Here is a 15,426-nt window from a genome sequence, read left to right as displayed (position 1 = left end):
CCGCCCCCCACCCGCCGCCAGTCTCGAGCAGTCTAGCCCGCAGGTCCTTCGGCAGCGCTCAGTCCCCGCCCGTGTGCGTGAGCACCCCTGTCCCCTCCATCCTACCTCTACACCCTCCCGCGCCGTGGGCGGTCTAGGGAGGGGCCGGGATCCGGGGCGGCTCCCGGGGCTCGGGTTGTGGGAGGCGCCCTCTCTCGGTCTCCCCTTCCCTTCCCCCCGCCCCGTCTTCCCCTGCACCCTCCTTCCTCCCTCCGCCCGAGAGCTTCCCCGGTCCCCGGCGCCGCCTCCTTCCCTCCCGGCTCCGCGCTCTCGCGGCCGCCGTCGCCCCGGGGAAGGAGAGACGGGGGTGGGGTTTGCGGGTAGTGAAAGAGGAGGGGAGAGACCCCGGCCGGCTGGAGCCCGGATTCCTAGGGAAGAAGGACGGGGGGGAGGGGAAGCTGGAGGACCGGGAGGGAGACCGGGGAGCAGCGGCCGGGCCTGGGGCCTTGAGGCCCGGGGACAGCCGGGGAGCGGGACCCGGCGCCAAGGTAAGAGCAGGGCCCCAGGAGCCGGGCTTGGACCGGGGCACGCAGGGAGGCCGGTGGACGTAGGGCAGGGACGGGGGTTTGGGGGTCGGGTGCGAATGGCAAGCGACGGGGCCGCGGGACCCCGGAGCGTGGGTAAGCTGGGCTCGCGCTAGCCACCGGGGCCGCGGAGAGGAGGTGGAGAGAGGTGGAGTCCCGGGAGGGTGGGGGGCCGAGGGAGGCCGGAGGAGGGTGGGGACAGGCGCTCTCTCCTCCTCTCCCCTAGCCCGTGCGGCTCCGCCCCCGCCTCCTCCGCGGGGCGCCCTCCGCGTCCCGAACCGCGCGGTCGGAGCCTGCGAGGCGCGCCGAGCGAGGTCTGTCCGTCGGCTGGTCCAGGCCGCTGCCGGCGGGCTCCGCCGTGCTCTCACGGCCGCCTTTTCCTCAGATGCTGCTGCTGCTGCTGCTGGTGCCTCTCTTCCTCCGCCCCCTGGGCGCAGGCGGGGCGCAGACCCCCAACGCCACCTCGGAAGGTGCACCCTCCTCCGGCGCCCCGGACCTCTTCCACCCTCTAGCCCCTTTCCCTGCACGTCTCCTTTCCCTAATCACTCTCGCGTCAGAACCCCACCCCCACCGCCCGGCAGCCACTTCACTACTCCTGACCTCCTTTCTGTCACCCCGCATCACCACCAGCGCCCGTTTCCTCTGCCTCACGTTGCTACACTACACCGCTTTTCTGTGACCCCGAATTATCTTCTAAGCCCTACCTCCCTTTCCGGGCCCCACATGACTACAGCGCCCCCGTTCCGTGGTCCACTTGGTTGCTCAGATGGGCTTGTGTGGTCGGTCCTCTTCTCATTCAGCTCGGATATCCTTCTTTAGCCCGGTTCCCCCATTTTAACCACCGAACATTATAGCCTCTACGATTTCTTCTTAGCCGTTGTTCTCCATTACACTTCTCCACCGGTGGACTCTTGCATCAGCCCTAGCCCTAGCCCATGACTCTGGGTTCTGCAGCTTGGGGTTCTTATCTGCCCCCACTCCCGCCTCCCGGTCCTCTCCCGCCCCAGCCCCGTTTCTGTCCCCATCCCGGGCCCTACCGCTGACCACGCCCTGCTCTTCCTCCTTCCACTGCGGCGCTGCCTTCCCGCTCCCACGGTTCCCCTGTGCCTCCCCACTCCCTCTCAGGTTGCCAGATCATACACCCGCCCTGGGAAGGGGGCATCAGGTACCGCGGCCTGACGCGCGACCAGGTGAAGGCCATCAACTTCCTGCCGGTGGACTATGAGATTGAATATGTGTGCCGGGGGGAGCGCGAGGTGGTGGGGCCAAAGGTGCGCAAGTGCCTGGCCAACGGCTCCTGGACGGATATGGACACACCCAGCCGCTGTGGTGAGTAGCCTGGGAGGCCCCCCCTTCAGGCCATTCCTTTCCCAAGTTGCAAACCAACCTTAGTTATTTTGCAAGTCAGCAACTTGAATACAGCGGAAGCAAATTCACAAATACGTTTAATGAATGAGTACTATGTAGGAGGAGGGTGTTGCTGTGAGCAGTTGGTGGGAGGAAGCAAGCTAGCAGCCAGCGCGTTCACTTCATCCTCTTCATCAGGGCACTGATCATTGGGTGAAATAACTTTGATTTTTCATCTGAGTTCTTTGAGGATCGGCAGTGAAGCATTTTTTTTTTAAGTTATAAAACAATTTCATTACCTTTTCAGACACTTTTGTCTCCAACTCAATGGCCATATAAGCCAGTTTAGTAGTATTATAGACCAGCCATAATAAGAAAAGCAAGCCTGATCATGCATCCAAATTTGCATACATCTACACATTTCAAAGGCAGAGAACTACTCACTTTACTGTGCTGTGAGCAATTCCTACTTGGTGTGTTTATAGCTCCATCTTGGGTTCCTACAATAGAATTGCTGTTTCTTTTTTTCTGATAGGAATGTGGATGCTGGGGCGAGGGAGAAAGGGAGAGAGGCAGGGAGGCAAAGCCATTGCACACCTGGTTTCCTGTGGAGCAGGAGGCTTGTGAACCCAGACCCAAACCTGCGTTCTCTGTATTTCCACGGGGAAACCCTCCACAACTTGCCTTTCTTCTTATTTTTCTGTCTCTCTACAGTCCGAATCTGCTCCAAGTCTTACTTGACCCTGGAAAATGGGAAGGTTTTCCTGACGGGTGGGGACCTCCCAGCTCTGGATGGAGCCCGGGTGGATTTCCGATGTGATCCCGACTTCCATCTGGTGGGCAGCTCCCGGAGCATCTGTAGTCAGGGCCAGTGGAGCACCCCCAAGCCCCACTGCCAGGGTGAGGGGACAGCTGCCTGCCTGCAGCTGATGAGATTGCTTGCACTAGAATGGGAGTGGGGTGGGAATGGAGAGGGAAAGGATGGGTGCTGTGAAGAGTGCTGGGGAGGACTCTGGGAAGACAGAGGTGAAAGCCCAACTCTTTCCACCATCCACCTGCCTCAGACTTGACCCCACGATCCTTTATATTCACTTTGCTGGGTTTCCCTCCATTCCATTTCCCTGTAATGTGTCCTTCCTGCTTTCAAATCTTGGGCCTTGTGTTTTATCTTTTTCTTCATTAATGTCACCCCCCCCCCACCTTCTTAAAGTTTAATGACTCAGATTTTTCTCCTGGAAAAAAACCATCCCCTTTCTGTAGACTTAGAACATCCTGTGTACCACTCTTCTAGAATTGATCCTTCGTTATTCATTCTACAATGGAATTACTGTAAACATTCAGAATTAAATCATTACATACATTTAGAAAAATAATTGGCGAGATCTGGGGTTGCAAATATACGGAAGAGGCAAAAATGGGGGCAGAATGATCGGACACTAAGGACACCTCAAGGACAGATGGGGAGACGATGGGCCTTGTCTATGCCTTTTACAACCTCGGTCATTCCTTGAGGGAATAACTGCTTTTCCGTTTGCCACCTCTTTGCTCTACTCTGTCTATTTCTACAAGCATCTCCCTTTTCTGGGCACCCAAACTCTTGTATACTCTTCTCTCCTGGAATGAAAATCAAGCTTCAGGCTTCCTCAGTTTTGACTAAGCGCTCGTTTTGAGCTCTTAAGAATGTGTTCATATGCTAGCCAACTTTTGGGAGAATTTACTAAATTAAGGTATTTAAACAGCAATCATTTAAAACCAACTGTGTTTGTAGGTTTTTTTTTTTTTCTTAAAGAGACTATAGATTTTTTTTTTTAAATAATATTCAAGCGCTACAAAACCAGGCTATACCCCGGTCCCCTTTACTTGCGGGCACAAATTCTGTTGTCCTTTGAAAAATAAAGAAAACACCAAGTCCTGACCCCCAGCCCCGCCTTCCTCTTATCCCCAGGCACCCTTCCCTGAACGCAGTCTCCGCTCCGCATGAACAGGTGTGGGAGGGGGCTGGGGATCAGGCCTGGGAAGCTGGGCGCCACTGGTAACTCTTCTCTGATCCCCGTCTTTCCTGCTGCCAGTGAATCGAACGCCACACTCAGGTGAGATCGGAAACCCTTCCCGCGTGCACTGCCGCCCCCACCCCCTCACTCTTCACCCTCCACCAGCAGGATTTCTTTCCGTGGGTTGTGGGTGTCCTGTTACTCATCTCCCCAACCCATTCTAGTTCGCGGCCTGGCCCTCCCCTCCCTACCTGTTTCTTGCCTCCAAATCCTGGTTTTCCGCGGGTAGGGCTCCCTCCAGTCTCCCTGCCTGGCCACGCTCTTCGGGCTCGCGCTCCTCCTCCGGACTCGGGTTCTTAGCGCGGAGCCCGGTAGGGGGCAACCGTGTGCCGGGGGATCCCAGGTCTCTCCTTGGTAGGATTCCTTCAGACCTGGGGACCTATTCCTGCCACCCCCTACCTAGGTTTTACCGCGAGGTGCCATGGGCCCGGTGCACCGGTCCCACCCACGCGGGACCTCCTCCCATCCTCGGTTTTCTCGCATCACCCTTCCTCAAGCCTTCCCTCGGCCGCACTGTGCTTTCCCTAAGGCTCACTTCTCCATGCCAGTCCTCACTTTCTCAACCCTATCTGTCTGCAACACGTTTCTCATCACTCTCAGTCCTTCCACCCTCAGTCCTTCGTTCCATCTCCCCATATCCCCCTTTAAGAACTGTGACCAGCCCCCCATCCAACCCACCGCGCTTCTTATTTTGCTCTGTGCTTAGCCTCTCGCTTTCCAGATCCTCTCGGCATCCTCCCCTCCAGTCTCCTTCGGCGGAGACCCCTCCCTCCCGTCTCCCTCCCTCCCCTCCCCTCGACGCTGGCTCCTATCCCCGCCCCCAGCCCGTGACGTCAAGGCCCCCCTCCTAGCTCCTCTTCTCCCTCCTCCCTTCTGTCGGTCGGTCAGTCGGCGAAGAGAGTCCGCGGTGGCGGGAGCGAGCGCCGCCTGGCCCTAGGAAGCCCACGTCTCTGCCTCCCCGGGGCTCCGGCCCCCTCCTCCCCATGAGACCTGGGATGGAGGCGCCTCCCCGAAGCCCTCCCGGCAGCCTCTCCCAGAAGAAGTGTCCCCCCTGAGCTGCCCCTACCCCAAGGAGGCCGCCCCCGCCCCTCCCCGCCATGGGCCCGGGGGGCCCCTGCTTCCCGGTGGGGTGGCCGCTGCCGCTTCTGCTGGTGATGGCGGCTGGGGTGGCTTCGGTGTGGGCCTCTCACTCCCCCCATCTCCCGCGGCCTCACCCGAGGGTCCCCCCGCACCCCTCCTCAGAACGGCGTGCAGTGTACATCGGGGCGCTGTTTCCCATGAGCGGGGGCTGGCCGGGGGGCCAGGCCTGCCAGCCCGCGGTGGAGATGGCGCTGGAGGACGTTAACAGCCGCAGGGACATCTTGCCGGACTACGAGCTCAAGCTTATCCACCACGACAGCAAGGTAGTCGGGGTGAGGGACAGAGTGGCTGGGGCGGTGGGGGGCCAGGGCTGCGAATCCTCTTTGGGATTGCGAAGCAGACCCCTCCCGAGTGTGATTGGCTGGAGACGCGCTGGGGGTGCAGGAGCTTAGGGATGTCTCAGTGGCTCTCAAGGCCGACTCTCTTGCAGGCAGTAGGAGACTCGCAGAAATGGTGGGGGTCTTAGGTGCTGATCCTTTGGAGTAAACTCTCCCTGGCCAGGTTTGGGGGCTGGAAGGAACGTCAGAGCTGGCATCTGGCGCAGGGGTTTACATTTACCATGGTAACAAGGTAAATCTTGGCGTAGGTTGGGGCTGGAAGGAATAGGGAGAGAAGGGGGAGGATTTAGAGGGACAAGAGGGTTCTACTTTATGTATCAAAACAAACAGTAAGGTAGGGCTACCTGACTTCTCATCTGCCCTATCGGGGATTCCTGTGAGAATGTGGCCTACGGCTTTGGGAAAGACTAATAATAATCAAGAGGTGGGCTTAGGCCCTGGGAGAGTGTGTTGGGGTCCACAAGGAGCCCCTGCAACAGCACTGGGGTGGAGAGTCGGTGTACAGCGAGATCGGAAAAGAATGGAGAAGGGAGGGGGCGGGGAGGAGGGTGGGGACAGTGAAGAACCCTGGGCCTCCTGTGGAACCTTGGGGTCCTCATTTCAGCTTCTGGTTTTATTGTCATGGCCCAGTGGATCTGAAGAGAGAAACAGCGTGTAGGGTTGGGAAGAGGATAGAGGGGAGGGGGTCATGATGAAGAAATGTTGGTGTTAGAGGAGGTCTATAATTAAATTTCTTTACCAGGTCTCTCCCTAAGTGGAGACTGATATGACAGAAGGAAGGAGGTTTGGGTCCTTTCTGACTTGTGACTCCAGAGACTTGAGGTTAGGGAAACAGTACAGGTGGGATTTGGCCATTTTATACTTGGGGTGTGTGGAACATTGTTATGCACCTAAAAATAGACATATGCCTCCAAAGGGGGCAGAAGGGAGCCTGCAGGCAGAGTGCTGGGGAAGGGTTGTTAGGGGGCCTGGAGAGAAAACTTAAAATTCCTTGGATTGTTGTCTTCTCTCTGGGTCTCAAACATCACTGAACAAGAATCACCATTTGTTTAAAACACTAGTTCAAACTCCTGAGTCAGGAAGGAATCCCAAGTAGTGTCTTCATTTTCATCCACAGGAATCCTGCCTAGAAAATGCCTGCCTGCAGCTTATCCCAGGATGCCTGTGGGAAGAATGGCAGGGTGCAGGGAAAAAAATTACATGTGAGGGTAGGGAGGCAGGAAGAGAGAGGGTCTTGATCTGTCTAGAGAGCAAAATAGATAATTGGCTGTGAGGGAAGCTAGAGAGAGACAGAGACGGAGCAGGCTTTGGGATGGTCACTGCAGGAAGATGGTGAGGCCTGAGCTCAGACTCATCCTCGGTGACAAGTGCGTCCCTGGAGGTGTTGGAAGGCAAATGGAGTGTCAGGCTAGAAGAAGGTAGACGTGAAGGAGGGGGTGTGGCAGAGGTAGGTCTAGACCCTTGGCATTTGGTAAGAGGGGGACCCCCCCCCAGGGGGAACTTTGCAGTGATGGGTGGGGTGTGGAGAGGAGTAGGTAAGAACAGGAAGAGAAGAAAGAAGCCAAAGATGGCACACACATTAGGCCACACATGCCCTGTTTTATGTAACTGTAGGTTTCTGAGTATCCTTACTGTTCATATTAAATTATTTCTTCAGACACATATTGGAGGAGCACTTATGGGCTGGGGAGAAGCTGGGGGCAGTATCTGCTCTAACACAAGTTGAAAAGGACCCTATAATGGTTAAAAAAAAATTGTAAAGGTGCTGAGTAGGAGGCATGGATGTGTTCCAAACCTACAGGTGAACCCTGCCCTTGACGGGGAGAGAGCGGAGCAGGTAGCTGAGTTCAGAGTACATTTTTTTGGGTGCCCAGATTTGCCAGCTCCCCCTGGCTCCCTGGGCTTTATGTCTCCAACTTCCCACAGTGTCTCAAATGTCAGGCCTCAGTGGGGAGCAAGCAGACTCCAGGTGCCTTCTTTATTTCCTTCCTAACCCCCCTCCAGTCCCCTGTGCCCCTCTGCTCTGACTCCCCACTGGTTGCCATTTCTTCTCCACTTCTTTTGGGGGCTCCAGCAGCTTCTGAAATGTCATACTTCAGCAGGAGGGGAACAGACAGTGGGGGACCCAGGGCCGGCTCTTCCTCCCCCAATTTTCCCTACCTTTCTTTTCCTCTCCAGCTTTCCAGTTGCGTCTTTCAGGCACCTCTAATGTCATCTGACTTGTGGAGAGTTCCGTTCTGTTTATTTTCTTCATTGTAGAGTCTTCCTCACTCCCTCCCCCCTTTTTTTTAATGGAATTGTCAAATGTCAGGGCCCAGCAGGAAAGGATGGGGTGCTGATCAGATCCCCTACTGATCTTGCTCCTGTTCTCTCAAATTGAAGGTGGAAATTTCATTGAGGAAGCTGTCTGGGGATCTGGAGAGAACGTGTTTGTGTTCCTGCAGACTTTCTGGGCAGATGTACAGAACCTGTAAACATGGGATCGGGGGCAGAGATGACCAAAGAGAGTGGGTTTAGGGATGACTGAGGATGAACAGAAAAGGGGGAGGGTAGAAAATGCATTAATATGGAAGGCAGAGCGGGCAGTAGTGGCTAGGGCTGGGGTTCCAGATGGAAGACAAGAAGGGAGCTTAATGAAAGAGGAGAAACTAGAAAGTTGACAGGAAGAAGAATGTGGTGAAAATGATGGAAGGGAGGAACTGAGGAAGGTGCTAGGCTGTCCAGGACGGTAGGCGTCATAAGATGTGTTTGTGTGGAGGGGGAGGGTTGGGAGCCAGCCTTCATTTCCTCCCTCCTCCCTCAGTGTGACCCGGGGCAAGCCACCAAGTACCTGTACGAACTACTCTACAATGACCCTATCAAGATCATCCTCATGCCTGGCTGCAGCTCTGTCTCCACACTTGTAGCCGAGGCTGCCCGGATGTGGAACCTTATCGTGGTATGCAAGGCGGTGGGAGCGGGAGGGAGGGTCATCCCCTTTTGGGCTGTGCTAAGTAGAGGAATTGTGGTTATGTTTAAGAGGACTGGAGAGAGGCACCCACTGCCAGCTGAGAACCTGAGCAGGTTGGCCTTCTAGTAGCATTGCCTGAAGGAGCTCTGGGGATCCATGGGTGAAGACTCAGATATGTGTGTGTGTGTGTGTGTGTGTGTGTGTGTGTGTGTGTGTGTGTGTGTGTGTTGAAAATAGCTTTCCTGGGACAAAGGTGGGGAGGTTTGGAGAGTTGGGAGGAAAATCAGAGCCACGAAGGGCTAAAGACACGCCTGGCATCCTCGCTTTGCACGGACACCTCCCGTCCTTCTTCCTCAGCTCTCATACGGCTCCAGCTCACCAGCCCTGTCAAACCGACAGCGTTTCCCAACGTTCTTCCGAACGCATCCATCCGCCACACTCCACAATCCCACCCGGGTGAAACTCTTTGAAAAGTGGGGCTGGAAGAAGATTGCCACCATCCAGCAGACGACAGAGGTCTTCACCTCAGTGAGTCCGGAGAGGGGATGGGATGTGAGGTCCCAGGGCATCTGCTCTGTTGGGGGAGATCTTGATGGTTTATCGAAAGTGAACACATTCCAAGTGGGCGAAGTGCTTGTTCTTTCTGTAGCCCGGGGAACACATGAGTTGGATTTTTGGAATCCTCTCCCTCGTTTTGTTTTGTCACCCGGATAGATAGGACTCTGTGCTGGGAAAGTGGGTTTAATTCCAAGTTGAGATCAGAGGGAATATGAAATAGGGTCTTAGGGAAGCAGTGGATTCCAGTGCCTTCAGGGGTGGAGGGTGATTGGCAGCTGAGTGTGTAGCTCCTGGATGGGGTGGGAAGGAAGAGGGTGAAGGGACAGGCAGACAAATAAGAGATGATGACAGAGGTGTGGGTTTGGTAGTTGACACAGAATGATGCTTATAGATGATTTGAAGAGGGACAGGGAGCTCCCAGAGGTAGGGAGGGAACACAAGGCTCCACACTTGAGGGAAGTTAGCCTGATTGTTCTCTGGGTTGTCTATGAACTCATGCTCAGTGACCCTTTAATCCTCCCCTCCCACTTTTTCCTAGTGACTCAGTCCGTTTTCCTGTGATCCTTTTGTCTGTCTGCCCACTTGCCTCTTGAGCTGGCATCATCTTGTCTGTTCTGGATCCTGCCCTGCTTTTTTCTGTTTCCTCTAATTTCTTCTCAGTGTCAGGAGTGGGGTGGATGGGGCAGTGTCCCTGGATACAGAACTGAGGAGGGGCTCATGATGCATCTTGGAAGCTGCCTCCTAAGACTGGGGGTGTTTTCTTCCACCCTTTCCTCATAGGGCCCAGGGGCTGTTGGAATAAGGCTCAGATACTACTCCTTTGCTGTGAGTTTATAGTCAGTTCTCACGCATGGGCTCTGCTTTATCCTGTATGTACCCCATCTCCCTACTTCTTTCTTATGCCCACCTAAGACGCTGGATGATCTAGAGGAGCGAGTGAAAGAGGCTGGAATTGAGATCACCTTCCGCCAGAGTTTCTTCTCAGATCCAGCTGTGCCTGTTAAAAACCTGAAGGTGGGCGAGCAGGGATGGAGGGCTCAGCCTGCCAAGGGGCCGTGGTGGGAGGTGGTCCTCTGGAAAGGAGAGTCTGGGAGAGGCAGTTGTTCATTCTGTGAGGCAGCTGAGTCTCCTGGGAAGGCTTAGTTCCATCTTCCGTTGACATTTATCCACTGCCCATTGAACATTCCTTTGCACTAAGCAGTTGGAGCTGGGAAATCAACGCTTCAAAAGCGCTGGCTTAACCCTCAGGCGCTTTCAGCATCCCTCAGGAGCTCTGTTTCTCTTTCTGTTTTATAGCGTCAAGATGCTCGAATCATCGTGGGACTTTTCTATGAGACTGAAGCCCGCAAAGTTTTTTGTGAGGTGGAGATGGAATCTGGAGCAGGGAGGGGCTGGATAGGCTGTCTATGGTGGTTTTCTCGTGGGTCCTCCTTATGGCATTTCTGCTCAGATTGATAGCAAATGACCTGAGGTGATAATGAATACCAAGCCTGTCTGTAGACTCTGACTCTATCACTTGTCTACACTCAAACATGCCCCTACACTTTCTCATTTTCCTGTGTGTTTTAACACCATCTTTCCTGAGTGACTGATGGAGGCATCTTGTTGAGCCTTTCCTATGATTTGAAGATTTCAAAAAACATATTACTAAATTTTTAGGTTAGCATAGAAAGTAATGGGCTTCAGTGAAGATTAAAAAAGAAAATCCTGTTCTTGATTCTCAGGAGGCTAAACAGTGTCTAGAACAAAACCAAATCTCCAATGCTCCCTTCCTCACTTTGAATGCAGGTCTATAAGGAGCGGCTCTTCGGGAAGAAGTATGTCTGGTTCCTCATTGGGTGGTATGCTGACAACTGGTTCAAGATCTATGACCCATCAATCAATTGTACAGTGGATGAGATGACTGAGGCGGTGGAGGGCCATATCACCACTGAGATTGTCATGCTGAACCCTGCCAACACCCGGAGCATTTCCAACATGGTGAGGGTGGGGACTTGGAAACTGGCACTGGGGTGGAAGGGACTGTGGGAGCATCGCAGAAGGGCAGGGAAGGGAAAGAAGGGGGATAGCAGTAAAGTCCAGTGTGGAAAGGGGCCTGTGCTCAAACCAGTTGTGCTTATTTGCGTCATGTTTCGTGGGTTCTACCTGTGCTGTTATTTCCTTGGGCAAGAGAGAAAAATAGTTGCATGTACAGTAGGCTTCTGATGAGTGGAAGGGCTGTTACCATGGAAACAAGGAGCAGTTGGTGAGAAGTCAAGTGAGGGAAAGGCATTAATGGTGATACAGAAGCTTACATACATGTCATACCTTTTCCAGAGAGCTTCTCTTGGGCACCGATCTGTTTTTATGTATTATTATTATTATTATAATTATTATCGGGGTGTGTGTGTGTGTGTGTGTGAGACTTATGTTAGTACCTCAGAGAGTTGCTTAATATTCACTTTCTTGCTTTTTTAAAGAGAGTCTTTTTGTGCCTCTGGATGTCCTGGATATGTAGACTAGACTGGCCTCAAACTCACAGAGATTACCCTGCCTCTGGCCTCCCGAGAGCTTGGAGTAAAGGCGTGTGCTAGCATGCCTGGCTTTAATATTCACTATTTATCTATCTATCTATTCATCTATCTATCTATTTATTTTTGGTTTTTCAAGATGGAGTTTTTCTGTAGAGCCTTGTCTGTCCTGGAACTTGCTCTGTATACCGGGCTGGCCTCGAACTCAGAGATCCTCCTGCCTCTGCCTCCTTAGTGCTGGGATTAAAAGCGTGTACCACCACTGCCCGCTGTTAATAGTCACTTTGATGGATGTGAAATTAGTTTTTACTATTTCTCTCCCTCACTTTCCTTCTTTTTAAAGAATCTTGGATGTAAATGAGACTTCAGAAATCCTTTAGCCACAGATAGTTTTCTAATGATAACACTTGAAGCTGGAAGGCGCACTGTCTTAATTTGGGAGGACCAGGGTAGCGCTGTGTATGGAGTCATGAGTGGGAGTAGGTGTGGGTGTGTAGGGAAGAGGCCCTTGCTGTACAGCACCATACCCCACAGTGCAGGGATCTCGATAGGTCAGTGGGGGTAACCTGTGTGTCTGTTTATTATACCTGATGTAACTCCAGCTGTGAAATACCTGCTTTCAGAGAGGTGAACTAGTGATGCTGTTAATACTGGTTGATTTTATGAGGACAGTCAGGATATTGGATGTATAATTTCAGGATCTTAACAGCAATACTCTAAACTAGATTTGTTATTTATATCTTTTGAGCTAGAAAATTAGAACCAGGGAGGTTTACTGACATGTCCCGGGTCATGCATCTCCTATTGCCCAGTAGAGTTGAACACCAATCTGCCCTGCCCCGTCATTTTCCATGGAAAAGCATAAAGCCTGGCCAAAATCTTTATACTTGTATGTGCAGATAATGCTGTGCAGATAATGGTAGTGTTTTAGCAAAGGAGAAATGAGATTTGGTAATCTGCTTTTGGCAGTAGATTGTGAGTGGCTTGCTATGTGGATTCTGATTATAAACTGTGCTCTGGAATGTTCTAAGGGGATGCTATGTTTAATTTATTTTAATTAAAAACTACAGCGAAGGAACACTGGATAACCACTTCCCTGCACAAGAGAAGAAAGCTGAGTCATTTTCTGGAACCCAGAGTAGTGAGGCATGGTTACCAAAGTCAGAAAGGCTTATTAGTGTCCTAAGTTCACAACCTGCCACTCTAGGGCTCTGTCTGACACCGGGGAGAGAGAAGGAACTGACAGAGTTTAGAGTTGGGTGGGGATGTTGGGAGCACAGGTCTTTTCTGGCTTTTGGTTTCCAGAGAAAGTACCTTTTTTTCAAAGGCACTCAGAGTCTTCTTGAATCCCCAGCTAAAAATGTCGTGTGGAAAAGCCTAGATTTTTCAATAGAAGAGAGGAGCAGTGTTTTCAAGTGACAAGTCAAACAGCCTCAGAGGACGTGGATCAGGCAAAGGTTGGGTTGGAGGGTGGAGTGGCAGAGCCATAGAGACGGAAACAGCAGCGTTGGCCTTAGGTTTGTTTGCACCAGTTCCCAAGTTTCCATCAGCTCCAACTGGAAAATTAGGTTAGTAGATAGGTTACTGAACCTTTCCCTGCAGTTGCCTAGATCTGGGACCTGAGGATTTCATTTCTGGAGTTTGTGACCCTGCAGATCTGGTCACCGGTGAGAACTGTAGGGTAGCGGTTTTCAAAAGAGGTTGCAGTGTCTGGAGGGTGAGGGCGAGGGCGCTTCTAAATATCCTATAATGTACAGTTAAGCCCCCAGCAACAAGACTTTCTTGCTAAGGATGTCGACAGCATGGGGCTTGAGAAACCCTGGCTTAGAGAAAGAATGTTAAGCACCATGTCTGGGAAATGGAGGCCAACCTGGGCTAGAGGTGTGAGATCATATACATCCAAACCCACACCATTCACCAAGAAAGAAGAGAGGGGGGTAGGGTGGGTGGGGAGGGGGGTGGGGGAGGAGGGTGGGGGAGGGAGAAATATAACCATAATCTTTGCCGACTCAAGGGGAAGGATTGTTTTTTCATGATTTTCGGTGGTGCTCTTCTTGGCTAGCTGTGCTGTCCTGAGTGAGCTGAGAATCTGGGGATAATATCATGCTGAGCAGATTAATCCTTTCCCAATATGGTGATTTTCTGATGTAATCTCTGCTTTGAACTGAGGATTGGCTAGACCTGAAAGCTGAAGGACTGACTGCTCAGAAAGTGTTAGCGTGCTGCTGTCTGTGAGCACTTGCACCTGCAGAGGCTTTCAGCACAGAAGTAGCTCAGGATAGCGCACAATGAGCCAGACACCCTGGGCTGGAATGGCAGCCTCGACACTTGCTACAGTGTAACGTCAGGCAAGTTACAGGACCTGTGCCTCTGTTTCCTCATTTCTGAAATAGAGATAATGATAGAGTCCATTCATTGAAATGTTTGAGGGTTAAACACATCGGTCTGTGTGCCTGGAACCAAGTAAGGACTATACAGACGTTAGTTATCACCGTCACCCTGCCACCGCCGCCCACAGCATCGTCACCGCCTTCATCTCCACCCTCCTCAGCCTCGTTTTCCTCCTCCTGTATGTAGAGGGATAGTGTTAATGAAACGTTAGAGCAAACAGGTTAAGAGGATTTCCTGATTTGAAAATCTGTAGCTTACTTTTCTGTCTTATACGCTGGACAGTGTGGGAATATGAGGAAAAAGTGAATCTTGTTTGTTTCTTCTCCTGTCCTTGTTTTTGTTTTATTTCATTGTTTTTAAGTGTGTCTGAATGTGTATGTGGAGATGCCAGCGGAGGCCAGAGGTATCAGGTCCCTGGAGCTGGAGTCGCATGGGTCCTCCGCTGGAGTCGCATGGGTCCTCCGCTGGAGTCGCATGGGTCCTCCGCTGGAGTCGCATGGGTCCTCCGCAGTAGCAGCTGCACTCTGGACCACTGAGCCATTCCTCCAGCCCATCCACCTTTCTTTTTGTTTTGAGATGAGAGTCTTACTGTGCTGTAGCTCTGGCTATCTTTTAACTTAGCTGTGTACACTAGAATCACCTTTAATTTGAGATCCTACTGTTTTTGTCTGCCTCCTGAGTTGGAGGTTACAGGCATGCGCCATTGTGGACTGCCTGTCTGTCTGCCTCTCTCTGAGGTGGTGGATCTTACTGTGTTGCCCAGGTTGATCTTGAACTTATAGTCTCAGATGCATGTGTGTCTCCCTCCCCCCACCCCCTGCCCCTCACAGGCAGCTTGTTGGACTACAGGTGCTGCCGCTGCTGTTTCTTTGAATTTGAGATCAGTGGTCCTGTATAACTACAACGTGTTAGAGTCAATGAGACTTGTAAGGTGTTGGGCCAGAATTACAGGCCTGAGCACTAGGAACAAAGACGAGGGTGCGACCAGGGAAACTCATAGGGAGAAGTGTAATATTCTTCATACCCAGCATTTTATGTATTCTTACTTAATCCTTACAGGAGCTCTTTAACACACTAGTATTCCCATTTTAAAGCTGAATAGCCAGTTTAGTGAGATTTAATAACTTGCTTGAGATTTCTTAGTAGGTAAGTGGTTTAATTAGAATTGGAACCCATTCATCTACTTACCCATCCAATGGATTTTGTTTTTACTTAAAGATGTCATTGTTTTAGATCCACAGCAAAATTGAAAGGCCCACAGTTCTTATATTTTCCATGTATACCTTTCCATCGTCAGATTCCGCCACCACAGGAGTATATTGGTTACAGCTGATGATCTTCAACTGGCCATGGTCACCCAAAGTCCATGGCTTATATTAGGGCCAGCTGTCTTATTTTTCTTTGCATTCTATGGGTACGTGTGACATGTGTATATCCTTACAGTGTCACATGAAGTGCACAGAGTTCCAGGGGTGTTTTAGTGTGTCCTCTGTGAGCTGTGTGCAATGCTAGGTACTAATGCTTATGAGAGGAATGGAAATGGAGCTTATTCCTGCTCTAGGGTAGTTGAGCCTAGAC

General features: G+C 52.0%; 1 protein-coding gene across 3 annotated transcripts in view; it reads left to right on the top strand.

The window, feature by feature from the left end:
* Positions 1–208: 208 nt before the first annotated feature.
* The window catches only part of Gabbr1 (gamma-aminobutyric acid type B receptor subunit 1), a 30,508-nt gene continuing 15,290 nt past the window's right edge, over positions 209–15,426 (top strand). Inside the window, exons 1-11 of one of the 3 annotated variants that reach the window (XM_028856673.2) lie at positions 209–527; positions 949–1,033; positions 1,689–1,892; positions 2,625–2,810; positions 3,980–4,000; positions 5,204–5,364; positions 8,243–8,377; positions 8,747–8,917; positions 9,860–9,961; positions 10,244–10,309; positions 10,736–10,927. In XM_028856673.2, the coding sequence (XP_028712506.1) occupies positions 949–1,033; positions 1,689–1,892; positions 2,625–2,810; positions 3,980–4,000; positions 5,204–5,364; positions 8,243–8,377; positions 8,747–8,917; positions 9,860–9,961; positions 10,244–10,309; positions 10,736–10,927 (1,323 nt within the window). In that variant the 5' untranslated portion in view covers positions 209–527. The remainder of the gene's footprint in view (positions 528–948; positions 1,034–1,688; positions 1,893–2,624; positions 2,811–3,979; positions 4,001–5,203; positions 5,365–8,242; positions 8,378–8,746; positions 8,918–9,859; positions 9,962–10,243; positions 10,310–10,735; positions 10,928–15,426) is intronic. The other 2 variants (XM_037200057.1, XM_037200056.1) reach the window with 2 other exon arrangements.

The sequence above is a fragment of the Peromyscus leucopus genome, chromosome 16_21 (assembly GCF_004664715.2).
Source record: "Peromyscus leucopus breed LL Stock chromosome 16_21, UCI_PerLeu_2.1, whole genome shotgun sequence".
NCBI lineage: Eukaryota > Metazoa > Chordata > Mammalia > Rodentia > Cricetidae > Peromyscus > Peromyscus leucopus.
Note: the sequence above shows the minus strand (reverse complement) of the source record. Positions and strands in the feature narration are given on the sequence as shown.